The sequence below is a fragment of the Manihot esculenta genome, chromosome 2 (assembly GCF_001659605.2).
Source record: "Manihot esculenta cultivar AM560-2 chromosome 2, M.esculenta_v8, whole genome shotgun sequence".
Taxonomy (NCBI): Eukaryota; Viridiplantae; Streptophyta; class Magnoliopsida; order Malpighiales; family Euphorbiaceae; genus Manihot; species Manihot esculenta.
In genome coordinates, this window is record NC_035162.2 from 4,280,685 (window position 1) to 4,299,043 (window position 18,359).

The window sequence follows — 18,359 nt, forward strand, 5'->3', positions numbered from 1 at the left end:
GTTAAATGCAGGTACACTCAAGGGCACCAGCATTGTGATCCAATTGGCTGACCGATCCATTGTCCACCCCAAGGGAGTGCTTGAAGATGTGTTGGTGCAAGTGGACCAACTAGTCTTCCCAGCTGATTTTTATGTGATTGACATGGAGGAGGATAAGGGCAACATCACCTCTGATATCTTACTTGGGAGACCATTCTTGAGCACAGCAAGAACAAAAATTGATGTGCATGATGGCACATTGACCATGGAGTTTGAAGGGGAAATTATAAAATTTAATGTTTATGATGCCATGAAATTCCCCAATGATGTTTCTCCTGTTTATGGCCTTGATGTTATTGATGATTTAAGTCAAGAAATTTTTGATTTTGATCAAGAAAATTTACTTTATGAAGGTCTTTGCAGGAGAGAAGAAGTGGACAACAACATCATCGAAACAGAAAAAACAGCAGACTACTGTAACTTGCTGGATGTGGGCGATTTGCCCAGTGATTTGCCCAGAACACCAGAAAATCTGCTCAAATCACAGCCCAAATCAGACAGCAAACAGCAGAAATCAGCACAGACATCAACTGCACCAGAACTGAAACCATTGCTTAGCCACCTCAAATATGCCTACTTGGGAGCTGGAAATACACTTCCAGTAATTATTTCCAACCAGCTCAACCAAGAAGAAGAAGAAAAGCTCCTTGATGTGTTGAGGAAGCACAAGAAAGCAATTGGGTGGACCTTGGAGGACATAAAAGGCACCTCAAGACCATTCGGTGGAGGCTCAAGATAGGATGCAGCACATGGAAAGTATGTTGCAGCTGCTGGTTCACCATTTTCTGCCCCAGCACCGTGACAGATAGCTATTTGCCCAGTGATTTGCCCAGTACTTGCCCAAGTCACTGGTCAAATCACCCCCAGGCCAGGAAATATCTTTCCCTTTTCTCCTTCATTTTTCTATATGTTTATTCACACATTGAGGACAATATGTGGGATAGGTGTGGGGGTACTAGAGAGTCTTTATTCACTGATCACACCATCTTTCCATTTTTTTGATTTCTTTTTGTTTCTTTTTTCTTTTTGCATTATTCTTACCCCTTTTTGCACACACCAGAATTTTTTCACTTTTTGCACACACACACAGAATTTTTGTCTTAGCTTTTGCTCTACTCAACATAGATAACAAGGTTAAAAGAGTTTCCTTATCTCATGACCCCATTGATCTACCACCCCTCTAAGCCTAAATTGAATCATTCACAGTATGTTACCTTCACTTAGAAAGTTCTTTACTTGAATTGAATCCTTAAATTTGTTGTGGTCAAGGGAAATAAAAATAAAAATACATGCAAACACAAAGTTAGTGTAACTCCCTATGAGCTGATTTGCCCAAACTATCATGACAAACCAGCACAAAGCACAAATCACAAACTTGTTCCAATGGTCTAAGACTATGAACTAAGCCTAATAGCCACTTGGAGAAGTAACTGACTGAGTAACCGGGGGTGTATCACCCATGTACACAATCGCGTAAAAAGGTCAGTAACTTTTTCAAGCAAATAAGTTTCGATGGTCTAGACTATGAACAGAGCTAGTAGCCACTTGAACAAGTGACTAACTGAGTAACCGGGGGTGTATCACCCATGTACACAATCGCGTAAAAAGGTTAGTGACTTTTTCAGGCAAGGATAAGAATAAGTGCTGCTGAAAATAAAAACAAAAATAAAAAGAAATAGAGAAGAAAAGGGGCAAGTCACTCCTAGGGGTTGCATTAAAACTAACATAAGCATGATTGAGCCAAAAACCTTTCTCTTGACCATGGTAGGTGAAAGGAAACAAGGAAAGAAGAGGATGACCTTAGTGCATGTACTCTATACTGTGATAATTCAGATTAGGAGTCTAGGGGGGGCTGATTAAGTGGTACTTAGGCTCTAAGGAAAAAGGGAGCTTAATTGGCTAAGTTATTTGTTGCTTGAGGACAAGCAAAAAGCTAGGTGTGGGGGTATTTGATCAAGCATAACTTAGCCACATTTTTATCATAATTATTATTGCTTATTTACACATTTTTCAGTTTAATTTATGGTTTTTATCTTGTTTTTACAGAAAAGGAAGAAACTGGAAAATGGAAGAAAAAGTGCAGAAAATTCACAAAAGGATGATTTGCCCAGTGATTTGCCCAAGAATCTGCTCCAATCACTGCCCCGATCAAGCTAAAGCAGAAACCCGGAGGCAACAGGCAGCAGTGATTTGCCCAGTGATTTGCCCCAGACACTCGAAGATCACTGGCCAAATCACTCGCAGAGACATAGAGGACTGACTCACAGAGGCAGTGATTTGCCCAGTGATTTGCCCACTGCTCGCCCAAATCACAGGGCAAATCACTTTGACAGCAGAAACTTACAGCAGAGCGGGAAAATGGACAGAAAACAGAAATTCGATTTTTCAGAAGTCCAAATCCAATCCAATCACTTCCAACACAAGACCAAGAGCCACGAAAGAGTCTCTCACCCAAGGAATTCCAATTACAATCAAATTCAACATCAAAAGAGGAGTCCAAGATCAAATCAAAAAGGGATTTTGAAACCCTAGATGAATAAAATTCTGCAACTATAAAAGGAGAGCCTCCAAGCCAGCAATCTTATCTTCTGATCAGCAACTCAACTCGCCAGAAACTCTCCAGCATCTTCCTTTTTCTTTTCTTTTCATCTTTTTGTGTATTTAGTCCACCATGAGTGGCTAAACTCCTTCTTTTCTAGTTGAAGTGGGTGAATTTCAGATTTTGTGATGAATTGGGAGATTTAAATCTCCATTGTTAAACTTCTATTTAATTTCAATATTTATGCAATTTGAGCTTTCCATAAATATTACTTTGCTTTTAGAATCAATAAGGGCCCATTGCTTTTAAATTGCTTAAGTAATATTGTTTGAATGATTTAGGTCCGTAATTGCTTAGGTTGTTCAAATACACATTTAATCAAATTGCATAATCTAAACTTGACCACGCGGTTGGCAAGGATAGAATTGGGTTTCTCTAAGTCTTAATGCAGTCAACAGTTGTTCGATGCTACAATGCCCCAAGGACGTTCCTTGGCAACTTGTTGATTAGTGTTTGATTAGCGAACGTTTCCTAATCAAACTAGAACTAAGGAGGAATTTGGATTGTGAGAAGCGTCTTCCACATCCAAAACTAATTTATTGGAATAAATAGGAGAGTTAAAGAATCAATGATCAATTCTAAACAATCTGGAATAGATCCATACTTCAACTAGAAGCTTCTCTCTTATTGATTTACTCATCTTTACATTATTGCTTTCTTTTGCTATTTAGTTTTAACTCATCAAATCAAACCCCCCTCTTTTAATTACTTGTTATTTACTTGACCTAGTCATTATTAGGAAAATCATTGGTGTCAATTCCCTGTGGTTCGACCCTATTGCCACTATCTACAAGTTTATTGTTGATTGTTTAATAGGTTTATTTTTGACGGCTTCGACAACCGCTTATCACTTTGCCCATAAGGGTCATACCCTGAATTATCCATTTCAATATTGTTTACATTCTGTCAAGCAATTTAGTTTTACCATCATATGTAAATGAAGGAATACTATGTTTATTTCGTGGGATTACTAACTCATTAACTGGCGATACCCCTTATTGAGTAGGTGATCACATTATCGTCGGATTTACAAGAAATACTATGTTTATTTTTATTTTCTTACAGTATAAAAGGAGAATAATCATACAGACAAATGTATGCTATCCCTAATACTACTGAAACTCTAAGTAATTCTTCACATTTTTTCTATTATTCTAAATACTGACTTGAGTGTCGGAGCATCTACCACCATCTTATGTTTTCTTTTTGGTAGGTTCTAACCAATCGCAGCTTAATTTTATTCTAACTAGATCATCAATTTAATATCAACTATATCAATATTTAAAACTATCTTATCGATAGTAATTTTAATAAAAATTTTAAATATTATAGAATTAGTTAGTTTTCTAAAATTAAAAATCGAGTATTATAATTTGGGGAATAAAAATCCAATGTAGAAAAACATACTCCTCATTTTTCACAAGAAAGTAAAGGATGTTTTATGCATCATCCTCGTTTAACGGTTGCGAATTGAAAACCATCGGCATCTTTTGACAAAAAAAAAAAAAAAAAAAAAGCAGCAATAACCATCAGCATCTCTACCGTTAAACCCCCCAAATCAGCCAATCTAACGGTCAAAAACGAAATAATAATTCAACACACCGCATGGTACAACCCCACCACCAGGATAACTAGCCGTTACAAAGAGCGTCCAAAACCTTCAATGCTTCCTTTTCTTCATCTATTCCTCATTCACAGTTCTTTCATCGATCAATCAAAGAAACCCAATTCTCTCCCAGTCTCTCTCTTTCTGCCCCGAAATTCTCATCAAACAAGCAAGATCCCCTTCTTATTTTCTTTTCTCTGCTGATTCATTTGTGTTTTCAAACGTTTTTGTAACCATGGATTTGAGCAACAAGAATTCAAAATCAGTTACTCCTTTGAAAGATCCTCATGGATTTAAATCAAAGGTTCAAGAAATATCCAAAATCTCTGAGAATTCAAATCCCAACGTTTCCTATTCAAGCCCGGGTGCAAAACACACAAATTCCCCCATATTCAAATCTGCAAAATCCCAAAAATCAGCGTCAAAAAATCTATTCGTCAGTCATAATGCAGTCCCTTACTCCCCTAGAAACAAGATCAGGGAAAGGAAGTTTGTGGTGGCAAAGAAGAATTCAAAGAAGGAAAATGTCGATTCAACTTCAACGGTGGGCTGCAAGTGCAAAGAGAGATTTGGAGGTAATGTAAAAAAGTGTGTGTGTGTGGCCTATGAGACATTAAGAGCTTCACAGGAGGAGTTTTTCAAGAAACGAGATAGCATAGGGGAGAAAGGCGAAATGGACAAAGAAAAGGCCAGTGATTATAAATCTGAGAGTGAAGTTGAAGAGAAGGAGATAGAAAAGGGATTTATGGCTCAAATGGAGGAGGCTGAAAGTGGGTATGGTTCGGATAACCAAAGTTTGGGTGAGAGTGAGCAATCAGGTGAAGTTGGTATTTCTACAATTAAAAGGAGGAGAGACAGGCAGCTTGAACAAGCAAGAAAAAGTGTACCTGAATCCGGGATAGTGATGCATCTGGTTAAGGCTTTTGAGCAGCTACGGACGGTACCAGATTCCAAGGGATCTGGCAAGAACGAAGAGGAGAATACTAAGGAGGAGAAAAAGAAGGCAATGCTATGGGAACTGCCTGGATTGCAAAATCCTAAAATGCCTGAGATTCAGATTAATTCTTCATTTTCAATTCCTGAATTTCAGACATGTAAGGTGCCCGAAACACAGGTTTCTCCTTCTTCATTATGCCCATCAGATTTGTTTCTGACTTCTGAGAATCTGGGTTTGGATCCAAGGCTTTCTGTTTCATCATCATGGGACAGCAGTCACGGCAGGTTAGTGATGGTTGCTAAATTCCATTATTTATTTGTCTGTTTGAATACTTTGATTTTGACTGTGCACTTACTTCATCTTGGCCTCTCCCCATATTTCAGTATTTATAGCAGGACTTCAAATGGAGGTCGGACAAGCAGAAGAAATGTAAGATTTTTCCCCCATCTAAATAATATTGGAGGGTTTGCGTCTATGGTATTTCAGATGTTGAATTTGTGTTACGTTGTTTGCATTTTAGAGCTCTGAGTCATGCGAAACAATGGGGGGAAGCAGATGGAAGAAGAAGCAACTGAAAATTACATGTCAAAAGCCATTCAAGCTAAGAACAGAGGTAGATTTTTCTTTCTCTATAATGGGAAGTCATCCAGGAATGTTAGCCGTTTCTTTTTGATAAGTTATATTTTAAACTTTGGTGATTGCTTCTCACTGTAGCAAAGAGGAATAAAGAAGGAGGAGGAATTCATGAAAAAGTTGCAGAAAATTATGAGTGAGGAGGAGAAGCAGCGGATTCCTATTGCACAAGGTCTTCCTTGGACAACAGATGAACCAGAGGTGAGTTTGTCAATTGCTAAGGGCTTATTTTTATAATCTTATGCATCCATAGTTACAAGTAAACATGCACTTAAAACCTTCCTTGAACTTGGTCTATGTCATTTCAGTGTCTAATCAAACCTCGAGTAAAAGAGAACACAAGGCCCATTGACCTTATGCTCCATAGTGATACTCGGGCAGTGGAGAGAGCTGAGTTTGACCAGCAGGTAATTCTTTTAACAATTCTAAAATCTTGCAAAGGAATAGCTTGTGCTGATTTCAATACATGCTTTGCTCTGTCTTTGTGTTAATTGTCAGTGTTAAAGAATGTTTAATAGAATAATCTTGCTAGTTGAAATGCATCAATCCTTGAAAGCTAACAATTGTGTATTATCAGGTAGCTGAGAAATTAAGCCTCATTGAACAATACAAGATGGAAAGAGAGAGGCAGCAAAAGGTAAATAAAAAATTAAAAAGCATGGTTTTGAGTTACTGGAGTTTCCTTATTGATGTGTTTACACTTGTCTTCTTTCTCCGGTAGATTGCACAAGAGGAAGAAATAAGCAGATTGAGGAAGGAGCTTGTTCCAAAAGCACAGCCCATGCCTTATTTTGACCGACCCTTCATTCCCAGAAGGTAAGGTTTCACTCAGTAGCTTAGGATGAATTGTAGTCAGCAACTGTTTTAACTGTTACTATGTACTACAGGGCAAGGTCATATTGTTTGATAACAAATTTAAGATTCTTGGTTGCCAGTATGATTCAATAACATGTTTAGTCAAACTCTTTGCATTTTGTTATGACCTCACATTATGGTACGTTTTTTTTATTTGTTGTTGCCATCACTTCAATAACAAGCCTCTGCATTGAAGCTGCGGGCTGCAGAACCCTTCAATAACAAATCTTCAGTTTGGTTCATTTATAACCTGCTTGTGCCACATGCAGCTTTCCTTTGCTGAGTGAACTCTCTCTGTTAAATTTTTAGCGGAGCGTTTTCGATGAACACGGCCTAACAAATTTATGTTTTGTGCTTGATTTTTCTGAAGGTCAACGAAGCATCCAACAGTTCCGAAGGAGCCAAAGTTTCACATACCCCAACATAAGAAGATTAAATGCTGTTTATCATGGAACGACCTCAGCACATTTACTTACCAACAGTGAAGCAACAGAAGCAACCGATTTATCATTCCTTGCCATGATTCTTTTTCCCCCTTTGCCTCATTCAATATTCTTTTCAATATCTTCTGTACATAAAGCAATAAATTTAGTTGAGATTCAAACCTTTGGTTTGTTTTACAGTGAAATAATGCAAGTCCTGCTGCTGGGGTATTTCTCAGTTGAGATTCATCTCTTCATTTTCGTTTTCCATTTCATATTCCAGCTTCCACTGGCCAGTGTTGCATTACTATAGACAAATATCAGTCTACATTTATTAAAATAGGATAAATTCACAGTTATGTCATTAGATAATATTTTAATTTTAGCCCCTAAAAGTTTAGTGTATAGCTTGCCAGTGTTTGGATTGGAGCAGTCTCCCTTGCTTGAATATTTTCCCCTTTTTCCCTCAAAAATAGATAAATGCGCACACACCTAAACTTTTTCCTTGCCAAAATAAAAAGGATATAAATTAATTTTTAATTTTCTTAACATTTATCCTTTTTTAAGGGTAAATACTAATTTTGGGGACTAGATTAACAAAACTTAACAAATTATAATGTAAATCTTTTATTTTTTATTGATATTATTTATTTATATCTTTAATATTTCAAATAATATGTCATATGAAGTTATATTTTACATATTTATAATTTTTTTTTTTAATTTGCACATATCAAAATGTAAAAAATTCTGATTAATAATAAAAATTATGTTGATTATATTTTTTAAAGTTATTTTATTTATAAATAAATAATAAATTTATCATTTGTAGAAAAGTATATATTTATATAGCTTATTTATTTAAGTTTTCATATTAATCTTTTTACTGCATACCAATAATTGTTACATCATTAATTATTTTTTACCCTATAATAACCTCATATCAAATGTACCCTAAGTAATATATATTTTTATAAATAGTAATAAACATAATTGATGGTCTACCAAGTCATAGTTTCAAGAAAAATGTTTTAAAAAATATTTGCTAGATTTGTATGATTATTTGGCATTTAAAAAATTAATCTTTTGATAAAAAATAAAAAATAACTTATTCTCTAGAAAAAAGTTATTTTCTAAATTTTAAAAATTTTATTAATATTACTAATCTTTTCATGTTTAACATTGCGAAACGATTGAGCATCAAAATATTTTGTTAATACAAAAATATTTTTATGTGAATAAATGGAGCCTAAAAGTTATAAAATCTTTAAGAAATGAAAATCTAAAATAAAAATTTGAAATTTACTAATATGTACATTAACATTTTTCTCATTTGAAGTTTCTTCTTTCTTAGAAATTTTTTGTCTGAACCTTGACCCAAGGTATTTCTCCGCTCAATTAATGAAAGCCCAAGTTTTTTTAAAGGATGGGCTCCAAACACCCGACCCTTGAAAAGGTCACTGGGTCGGCTCGAAGAAAACCCTCACCCTCCGAGTCGAAACCCTAACCTAATCCTTGCTGCATTATATAAATACCGATAACTCAGAGCCAGAAACTCTGGTGAGCGACAGAGCCTATTAAACCACAGCTTCGCGATTATCGCCTTCTGCTTGAACTAGGAGGCCTCTTGCTGTGACCGAAAGATGGCGACCGCTAGAACTGTCAAGGACGTGTCTCCCCACGAATTCGTCAAGGCATATGCTGCCCACCTCAAACGATCTGGCAAGGTATTGCAGTTTCTGTAGTTCCTCTCAGTTCATCTAACAGTAATCTATAGGTTTTTGGGGTTTGTACTGATATAGATCTTATTTTGGAACTGCTGTGTTTCGAGTACTGCGTTTTTATTTGTGTTTTGCTGATTGCTGATCACTAAATGCTATTCGATTGATAGATACTAAGTCATTTTGTCCATTAGTAGGATGCATTATGCTGTGATACCTTTGAGTTCATGAACTATGCTGTGAGACTGGAGCTGATTGCCAGTTAATGGCGTCTGGTTTGATTGAAGAAGACATCATGTATCTGTGAGTTAACTGTGTCGATGAGGTGGAAATGTTGCTTGAGCTTTAACTATGTCTCAAAACGTGGGAACTTCATTTTTTTTATTTTGTAACTATGTTTTTGAGGGCTTCACATTTGAAATTTCTCACCTTGTGAGAAATTGGGCCCATCCCACAAATTTTTGGGGAAATAACTTTATTGTACTTGGGATCATTTAGGTAAATTTTGTTATAAAAAAAATCATATTGTAGATGGGTCTGAGCTGCCCCCACATGAGGCGGTATGAGACAAAGGTTATTCATGTAAATGGTAAACAATGAGGTTCCTTCAGTCTTTAAGGAAATGTAACATAATTGTTTCTAATTCTTGAAGGCTTGGAAGATTCTATAGCATTCTCTAGGATATTATGTTTCTGACATTTGTAGCTTTAGTGGATTGTTCTTGGAGGCATAACATCTTTTTTGAGTTAATGACAAATGAGAACTGCCTATATTTGTATAATTGTCTGTGGACTTGCTATGACTAGTGATACTAGGTATGGAATTGTTTTGTTGACCTTTATTGATACTGTATGGTATGTTTTAATCTCTATTCCTTTTTTTAATTGGATTACAGATTGAGTTGCCACCCTGGACTGATATTGTGAAGACTGGTACGCTCAAGGAGCTTGCACCTTATGACCCAGACTGGTACTATGTTCGAGCTGGTAGGCCATCTCATTCTTCACATTCACCTACTCTGGACGTATGCTTATGAAGTTGGTGATGAACTGCTGTGACCTTTGTTATATTTTTGATGTTTTGTATTGTTTGCAGCCTCCATGGCTAGGAAGATTTACTTGAGGGGAGGCCTTGGTGTGGGTGCCTTCCGTAGGATTTATGGTGGTAGCAAGAGAAATGGAAGTCGACCACCCCATTTCGGCAAGAGTAGTGGTGCTATTGCTCGTCACATCCTTCAGCAATTGCAAAATATGAACATTGTTGACCTTGACCCAAAGGGGTGAGATCTGGATGCCTTTAGGCTTATTTTACCTTGTCATCAAATTGAAAGGCCTCAGATTTTGCTCAAATATCTATTTTTTTATTGAGGGTGAATGTTGCCTTGTATTAATCTCATTCAATATCAATTACCTCTCCACATCCTTGGTTTTACCATCAAACCTGCCGAGGAATTGTATTTTTCTGGGTGAGATGCTCTTGATAAGTGTTCATATTTGCTAATGTGCATAACTTTTGCTGTTGTGGTAGGGGGAGGAGAATAACTTCAAGCGGTCAACGGGATCTTGACCAAGTGGCTGGTCGAATTGTGGTTGCCCCTTGATCAATCAAATTTGGTGCTGTGCTCCAGAATAGCAGCTTTTTTGGTAGTTTTAGCTTTCTGTTTTAGCCTACTGAGGAGTGTTATCATGTTACTGCATAATCAAGATACAACGTGATACAAATTTTTTGGGTTTCAACTGTCTGTTTGTGAGTTAAACATGGATCCTCTTGTTTGCTTTTTATTTATGACATTTTTCATTTAATTGTTTTGTTATCCCATTGTCCCGTATTTATTGCTACGAGAAGGAACTACAAAATAGTTGCGTTCAGAATGTTGATTTTATGGAAGAAGTTGTTTCTATTAGGTTATGTTTTCATCACTAACATCAGTAAGACAGTAATTAGATCATAATTGAAGAACACAACCGTGCCTTGAGGCGCTGGTCCGGTCCCTTGTGGCGTGGCGCATTAGTTTACTATTAAAAATTTACTTTCTTTTTTGTTTTGCCAGTTTCCCAGAAAAACCATAAAATAAGATTAAACCATTCTCCCTTGGATAAGTAGCTATGGTGCACGACAAGTTCTGCATATTTCCTTCGGTGCTTTTCTCCTTCAATATTCTAGAGTATCAGATTCATTGCCCTTCCAAGCATCCAATCTAAAGACTACCTGACCTGCAGATTTCTCTGCAATTAACAAGCTACACACTTGCGTCCAAGCATCCAATCAAGTAAATCGTTTATTAGTGCGTCGAAATATGATAGGTTTTCATTAGTGGTGCTAAAAAAGAACAGCCCATTGGGATCCTGGAGTTTCAAAGACTTGGTATGAATTTGACCCGAAGAACTAAAAACATGATCTGATTATATCTCCTAAGCCATTGGAAAGACTTAACGCTGAGAGAGTCATAGAGCAAAGACAGCTAAATTTCTCCTGCAACAACATAAAAAAGCATACTGAAGCACAAAAAAAGAATCAATATAACCGAAAACCCATAACATTCCAAATCAAGGAGGAATAATCTATGAACCATGAACAAAAAGACCACAGGCATCATTGAATCTAGGATGTAGGCGGTTGGGACTCTGAACATTTGAAAAACTTTACCATTTTAACTAGTTGTTTACTGCTCATAATCTCTCTAATTCTTTTGAGTGAGAAACTTTCTTTCTATTTTTTTTTTTCCTGCTTTTAACCCCTAGAGTAAAGGCTCTTTCGTTGCTAAAAGTATAACTATTTTTTGTTGTTTTCAGATAGGGGAGGGCCTTTTCCCTCTCTCTTGATTTGAATTTGCCTTTTCTCTCTCTTCATTTGGATTTTCTTCTCCTCCTTTTCGAAATATTATATATGAAATTTTCTTTTTTTATTAACAAATTCCGCGCTTAATGGTTTGAGAAGTTCCTTGTATATCTAAGGGTGTGTATTTCTTGAGCGTGTAGTTAAGAAGTGACAACCCTAAGCGGCTTGCATATGAAGGTTACTTTTGAGTGCACTTTCTTAATCTGTTGAAGTTGAGTGATAATTTTTTTTAGGAGATTTATAATTTAGTCCCTAGGTATTGCCATTATTAACAAGTCAGTCCCTGTATTTTTAGAAACCTATTAAAACGTCCTTATGTTTTCTTTCTGTCAACGAAATAGTCCTTTCGTTCTCTTTTTCGTTAAAATTAAATAAAGGAGGAGAGAGAAAAATTTTAAAATCTAATTTTATCCTCAAATAAAACTATTTATTTAGTCCTTGAATATTGCTATTATTAACAAGTTAGTCCTTACATTTTTAAAAATCTATTAAAACGTTTTTATCTTTTTTCATATCTATTAAAACGTCCTTATCGTTTTTTTTCGATCAATAAAATAGTCCCTATCTTTTCTCATATCTATTACAACGTTCTTATCATTTCTTTCCGTCAACAAAATAGTCTTTCCTCATTGTTTCTTTCTGTCAACGAAATCGTCCCTCCATATATTTTTAGAAATATATTAAAACGTCCTTATTGTTTCTTTTTGTCAACGAAATAGTCCATGTCTTTTCTTTCCTCCTCCTCCTCCTCAAAGGAAGAAAGAGAAAAAGAAGAAGAAGAAGAAGAAGAACGAGAAAAAGAAGAAGGGAATAAAGAAAAAGAAGAAAAAAAGAAGAAAAAGAAGAAGAAAAAGAAGAAAAAGAAGAAAAAAAAAAGAAAAAGAAGAAAAAGAAGAAGAAGAAGAAGGAGGAGAAGAAGGAGAAGAAGAAGAAGAGAAAGAAGAAAAAGAAGAAAAAGAAGAAAAAAGAAGCAAAAGAAGAAGAAGCAGAAGAAGAAGCGGAAGGAGGAAGGAGGAAGAATTGATGAAGAAGAAAATGGAGGAGGAGTAGGAAAATAATGGGGTAATTTAGTCTTTTATTATATTTTTAATGGTAAAAATAGATGGAAGAACTATTTCGTTGACGGAAAGAAAATATAAGAACGTTTTAATAGGTTTCTAAAAATACAGGGACCGACTTGTTAATAATAGTAATATCCATGGACTAAATTATAAATCTCCCTTTTTTTTTATGGAGTTTATACTTATAAAATATAAATATATTTTTCAATTCTTAATTACATATTTGATTATATTTGTATTGTTTATTATTTTTTTTCTCATAAGATCTTTAGCTCCTGAAAATTAATTTTATCCTTAATCATCACCAACCTTGGTTAATTGATGATGGGTCACGGGATTTAATTGATAATGTTTCATGAAATTTAAAAAATTTAAAGTGCAAGTGAGATGCGAAACAACCACATTAATATTAACCTATGTGCATGTTGTGAAGTCCTTTGAGATGCTTTTCACTTGAGACATTTGTGCTTTTTATGGTTTTGGATCTTTATAATTGTTGTTTTGGACTAGCCTGTCCTCATCGCATGCCAGTTATGGTTAACGGAGGACTGGATATCAGCGGTGGTGACAATCTCTCTCTCCCATTGATATAGATCAGCTAGGATTGTTCATGGGCTTAGGCTGGGGTCTGATTATTGTAACTGGATCTTCAATTGGCCATGATGCATTTAGATTGTTTTTTGGGCTTTGTTGTGGGACCTGAGACCTGTTTTATTTTAAAGCAAACTTTTTAACTAACAAAAAAAAAAAAAAAAACACTTCATCGTGAACCGTGATAGAAAATAATTCCTCATCATCCCTGTACGATGCCGTTTCTCCTCACAGGGCACTAACTGCATCGCAGTCAAATCTCCTCCCCCTAACTCTCATCTCATAGCTATATCTTCATGTTCTTCTACTAAGAGCTGATTCTACTTTTCTCGATTTCAGGCACCCCTTCATCAAACCCTAGCCTCAAAACCTACGTCCAACTGAACCATGGCGTTGAAGCATCTCCTAGCTCTCGCCCGCCGGTCTCACAGACCTCCACCCTCTGCTCTTTCCGCTGTCCGATCCTCGTCCACCGCCGTCGCCTCTTCCTCGCCATCTACTCCTCCCTCTCCTCCTCCTCCAAACGCCATGATCTATGACCGTCTCGCCGAATCAGTCAAATCCAAGCTCAAACAGCTCGAGAACCCTGACCCAAGGTTCCTCAAATACGGGTCCCCTCACCCGACTCTCACGACCCATACCCATATTCTCTCCGCTCCGGAAACCCGCATCACTACGCTCCCCAATGGCCTCCGTGTCGCGACGGAATCCACTCTTGCTTCAAAAACAGCAACAGTGGGGGTCTGGATCGACGCTGGGTCTCGATTCGAGACTGACGATACTAATGGAACGGCGCATTTTCTAGAGCACATGATTTTCAAAGGGACAGAGAGGAGGTCTGCGAGGGACCTTGAGGAGGAGATTGAGAACATGGGCGGCCATTTGAATGCCTACACTAGTAGGGAACAGACTACTTACTATGCCAAAGTTATGGACAAGGATGTCAACAAGGCATTGGATATTTTGGCTGATATACTGCAGAACTCGAAATTCGATGAGAACCGTATTAGTCGCGAGAGGGATGTGATTTTAAGGGAAATGGAAGAGGTAATTGAGCTATTTTCCCTTTATGTGCTTTGGTTTTTCTGGTTAATTGTTGATTGCTGATGCTGAAATTTGTGTGCTTTGGGTTTAAAGCGATAAAAAATTGTGTTCTTTCTAGGTCCAGAATTTTCAATGGATAGTTTTTTTTTTAACTAATTATGCGGGTATTATTTGTCCTTTTTGTAGCTTGAGTCTTGGATAATTATGTTAGTATTTTATTATTTCTACTCTGCAACTGCTAGTTTCTTGGTGTAGTGATTGAAATTGTTTGTTTGGTTAGTTTTCGTTACACTTGGTATTTGTTGATTGATTTAGAAATATAATGAGTTTTTCCCCGGTAAGGTTTGTTCTTATGGTGTTTGATATTGGGTGTTGGAACTGAAAACAAAATAAGGTTTCAGGTTGATTTGAAGTGTGCTTTCAGAAAGAAATTGGAAACCTCATACGATGTTTGTCCTCTCTCTTTTGTGGGGTGGAGGTGGGGGTTAGGGGAGGAGGATGTGACGCGCAACATACTGTGTTTTTGCCTGATTGACTTGTACCTTTTTTGTCTTTACCTATTTTCTGGCCATCAAACTTGTCTTATGTAATTTTTGTAGGTTGAGGGGCAGACAGAGGAAGTTATCTTTGACCATTTGCATGCAACTGCATTCCAGTACACTCCTTTGGGTAGAACTATTCTTGGACCAGCTAAAAATATCAGGTCAATTACCAGAGATCATCTTCAGGGCTATATACAGACGCATTACACTGCTCCCCGGATGGTACTGAAACTGAAACCTGATGATAATTTCCTTTTTTATGTGGTGGACTCTGTATAACTGCTAACGTCTGTGTTTCCTTCCCATCTACAATGATTAATGTGTTAGTTATAAATATTTAATTTTGAAACTCATCATGGATATTTTAGGTCATTGTTGCTTCTGGAGCAGTTAAGCATGAGGAAGTTGTTGAGCAAGTAAAGAAGTTGTTTACTAAGTTATCAGCTGATCCAACCACTGCTTCTCAGCTGGTTGCAAAAGAACCAGCCTTTTTTACTGGATCTGAGGTGGGAGAATTTTATTTGAATGCCCATAGTAGTGTTAGTAGTGTCTTTTGATGCGACTCTGGTTCTTTTTTCTAAACTATTGTTTCAATTATTGCTATGGAAGTCAGGTTAGGATAATTGATGATGATATTCCTTTGGCACAATTTGCGGTTGCTTTTGAAGGAGCATCCTGGACAGATCCAGATTCTATTGCTCTAATGGTTATGCAGGCTATGCTGGGTTCATGGAATAAAAGTGCTGGAGGTGGAAAGCACATAGGGTAAGCACTGCTCTGTTAGCTTCTAATCTTAACATCTCTACTAAAAGAGGACTTTTGAGACAGACAGAGAGAGTGAGAGAGAGAGAGCTCTTAATCAGGTAAGCCCCAATCTGCATATTTGGGAAGCAAGCCTGTTCCAGCCAAATGAAACTGTGAAATTGACCCCAAATTTATGATTCAGTTTCAATGATTTATAACTTTTTTTGTTGGAAACATAAAACCTTTTGAACTTAAAAGTAGCAAGTTCCCTCATAAGACTCTTCATTTTAGCATGTGCATTAATTCAATTTGCAATTCATAAACAGTTCTGAGCTTGCACAAAGGGTTGGCATTAATGAAATAGCAGAAAGCATGATGGCTTTTAACACCAACTACAAAGACACCGGCCTGTTTGGTGTTTATGCAGTTGCTAAGGTGAGGCCGCCATCCAGTTCAATATCTTTGTTATTCTTGACAAACTTATCCTTTCCATAATAAAAATATAAAGTGCAGCATCTTTTAGTCTATGATTGAAAATGCTAGAGATTCAATGTTGCAATGAAGAGGAAAGAAGAGAGTGGTGGTAGACCAAGTCTAGTGTTTAAGACATGTGATTCTCTGGTGGGAAAAAATTCTTTTTATTCTTTAGGCTGTTGAAAGATATTAGCAAGGAACAATAATTTCACTATGGAGCAAGATTATGAAAATATATAATTATCGGATAGTTGATTGAACTACGAGACTGGTCCAAGCAGCATTGGGATGAATATTGGAATCACATAGCCTGCCATAATGCTATGAAGACTTGTTTTGGATACATATGTGCTTCCTGGATATTGTTGTTAATTCATGTTGGATGCTTTTTCTACTCAAATATATTGGATGTGTTTGAGTCATTTTTCATTTTTTTATAATTTGGACTCTCTTTGATAATGTAATCCTTGCACTTCTTGATGAAAAAGTTCTATATTCTACTTGCAGGCAGATTGCTTGGATGATTTAGCCTGGGCAATTATGTATGAGACGACCAAGTTGAGTTATCGAGTTTCTGAAGCTGATGTCACACGTGCTCGAAATCAGGTAGCCATTAATGTTCATGTTCTCCCATGTAACTTGCTATATGACTTTAAAAATATAGAATCTACATACTTACATATTATACATCAAGCCCTGTATGGCAAGACGCAGAAAAGAAATGAATGGTACCTCCACGCCTCTTACTATTACTCTGCCTCCTGCTATTAAAAGAATAGCCTGAGTATATATAATAATAAATCTATATATTAATATCAAATGAGTATGCATAATAGTATATGTATATATTATTAGTAAGGCAAGTAGTGTGGAACCATGAAATTTCTTGTTGCCTATCTTCTGTTCTTGGATACTATCCACTTACTGCTGTATCTGATTGCAGTTGAAATCATCACTGCTACTTCACATAGATGGAACCAGTCCTGTAGCTGAAGATATTGGACGCCAGGTATAACTCCTCTTCCGTATCAAGCTCTCTGTCACGAAATAAAAATGTCAGGGAGAATTGAGTTCGATGTGAATGATTAGATCTACTGATTGCATAATTTGTATGAAACCAAATTGCAGTAGATTAATCTAGCACAACAGAGATTATATGAAATATTTAAATGAGATGATGCTGGCTTCTGAACATATTGCCCTGGAAATAAATGGTTGACCATTCGTTTTATATCTCAAGTGACAATTTGTTATATCATGGAAGGATCATTATTTCAAAGCTATGGATGGCGATCATAGTTGTATGGAGTGTGTGAGACTGGGATTTGACCGAGAATTAATGCTGCTAAATATTGAATTTAATTATTATCAGTTTTTTTTTAATGGTTGCAGCTACTTACATATGGGCGGAGAATTCCATTTGCCGAATTGTTTGCTAGGATTGATGCTGTTGATGCAAGTACTATTAAACGTGTTGCTAACAGATTTATTCATGACAAGGTAGGAAGTAATGTCAACCAACCAAGGGTTATTGCTGGTGAATATCCTAATTTTGAGAACGAAACTAGAATGAAATAGTCTTGTTAATGGGTGGTTTTCTTTTTTGATAGGACATTGCAATTGCTGCCACTGGTCCCATTCAGGGGTTGCCTGACTACAACTGGTTCAGACGCAGGACCTACTTGAATCGCTACTAGACTTTCACCCTTTTGATTTATTACTGCGTCTGCGTTGATACATTATTTACTGGGCGGATATGTTGCGGTTTCAAACGAATCGCTGCATTTACGAACATCTCTTTTGGGGGTAGCTCCCAAAGTCTGGCAATTTCATTTTTTGGTGGGGTTAGGTTTCTCTCAGCAATGCTAGTATTGTTGAAGAATAAAGAATGCAGTGTTCAGAACTTTGGTTCTTTCAATCAAAGCACCATGGCCATTCTTGTCGATATTTATCAACTGAAATTCTCCTCATCGCACAGCGTTGATGTTCAGGCTTTTGTTATTAATTCAACTGCTAGCTCCCCCACCTCCCCCATTGTGTTCCTAAGGGCTCTGGTTGAGCCAATCCATTATATGCTTTGAATCCCGTTAACCTTTTTTTTTAATAAATAAATAGAATACTATATATTTGCTTTATATAATTTGTAAGTTGTACTCCTAATTTTTCAAAATTCGATGTTTACTTGGTTTTTCATTACTCGTGACTGTACTTTGTTCTTAAATTTACTTTGTAGAAAATAAACTTGCTAAGATC

At 36.6% G+C, this 18,359-nt stretch overlaps 3 protein-coding genes across 3 annotated transcripts; all 3 read left to right on the top strand.

Annotated features, from left to right (window-relative positions):
* The first annotated feature begins 4,286 nt into the window (after positions 1-4,286).
* LOC110608704 lies at positions 4,287-7,275 on the top strand. Its single transcript, XM_021747982.2, has 8 exons — positions 4,287-5,465; positions 5,565-5,610; positions 5,702-5,794; positions 5,896-6,015; positions 6,123-6,221; positions 6,392-6,451; positions 6,536-6,630; positions 7,040-7,275. The coding sequence occupies exons 1-8, from the start codon at positions 4,480-4,482 to the stop codon at positions 7,152-7,154; spliced, it is 1,614 nt and encodes a 537-aa protein (XP_021603674.2). The 5' UTR covers positions 4,287-4,479; the 3' UTR covers positions 7,155-7,275.
* Positions 7,276-8,628: 1,353 nt separating this feature from the next.
* Positions 8,629-10,625, top strand: LOC110605656 (40S ribosomal protein S19-3). Its single transcript, XM_021744300.2, has 4 exons — positions 8,629-8,818; positions 9,708-9,798; positions 9,908-10,091; positions 10,340-10,625. Exons 1-4 carry the CDS (start codon positions 8,735-8,737, stop codon positions 10,410-10,412), a joined length of 432 nt encoding a protein of 143 aa, XP_021599992.1. The 5' UTR covers positions 8,629-8,734; the 3' UTR covers positions 10,413-10,625.
* A 2,867-nt stretch (positions 10,626-13,492) lies between these two features.
* On the top strand, positions 13,493-18,302 carry LOC110603433 (probable mitochondrial-processing peptidase subunit beta, mitochondrial). The gene is made up of 9 exons (XM_043954000.1): positions 13,493-14,349; positions 14,946-15,110; positions 15,257-15,394; positions 15,502-15,653; positions 15,959-16,067; positions 16,614-16,712; positions 17,050-17,115; positions 17,499-17,606; positions 17,717-18,302. Exons 1-9 carry the CDS (start codon positions 13,690-13,692, stop codon positions 17,801-17,803), a joined length of 1,584 nt encoding a protein of 527 aa, XP_043809935.1. The 5' UTR covers positions 13,493-13,689; the 3' UTR covers positions 17,804-18,302.
* Positions 18,303-18,359: the final 57 nt, after the last annotated feature.

Bases quoted from the DNA above. Each gene is read 5' to 3' on its own strand.
- LOC110603433 (XM_043954000.1), top strand. From the start codon at position 13,690: ATGGCGTTGAAGCATCTCCTAGCTCTCGCCCGCCGGTCTCACAGACCT. The intron at 15,111-15,256 runs GTACTGAAACTG...TGGATATTTTAG, and splicing joins ATTACACTGCTCCCCGGATG to GTCATTGTTGCTTCTGGAGC. The intron at 15,395-15,501 runs GTGGGAGAATTT...TATGGAAGTCAG, and splicing joins CCTTTTTTACTGGATCTGAG to GTTAGGATAATTGATGATGA.
- LOC110608704 (XM_021747982.2), top strand. From the start codon at position 4,480: ATGGATTTGAGCAACAAGAATTCAAAATCAGTTACTCCTTTGAAAGAT. The intron at 5,611-5,701 runs GTAAGATTTTTC...TTTGCATTTTAG, and splicing joins GTCGGACAAGCAGAAGAAAT to AGCTCTGAGTCATGCGAAAC. The intron at 6,222-6,391 runs GTAATTCTTTTA...GTGTATTATCAG, and splicing joins GAGCTGAGTTTGACCAGCAG to GTAGCTGAGAAATTAAGCCT.
- LOC110605656 (XM_021744300.2), top strand. From the start codon at position 8,735: ATGGCGACCGCTAGAACTGTCAAGGACGTGTCTCCCCACGAATTCGTC. The intron at 9,799-9,907 runs GTAGGCCATCTC...TATTGTTTGCAG, and splicing joins CTGGTACTATGTTCGAGCTG to CCTCCATGGCTAGGAAGATT. The intron at 10,092-10,339 runs GTGAGATCTGGA...CTGTTGTGGTAG, and splicing joins GTTGACCTTGACCCAAAGGG to GGGGAGGAGAATAACTTCAA.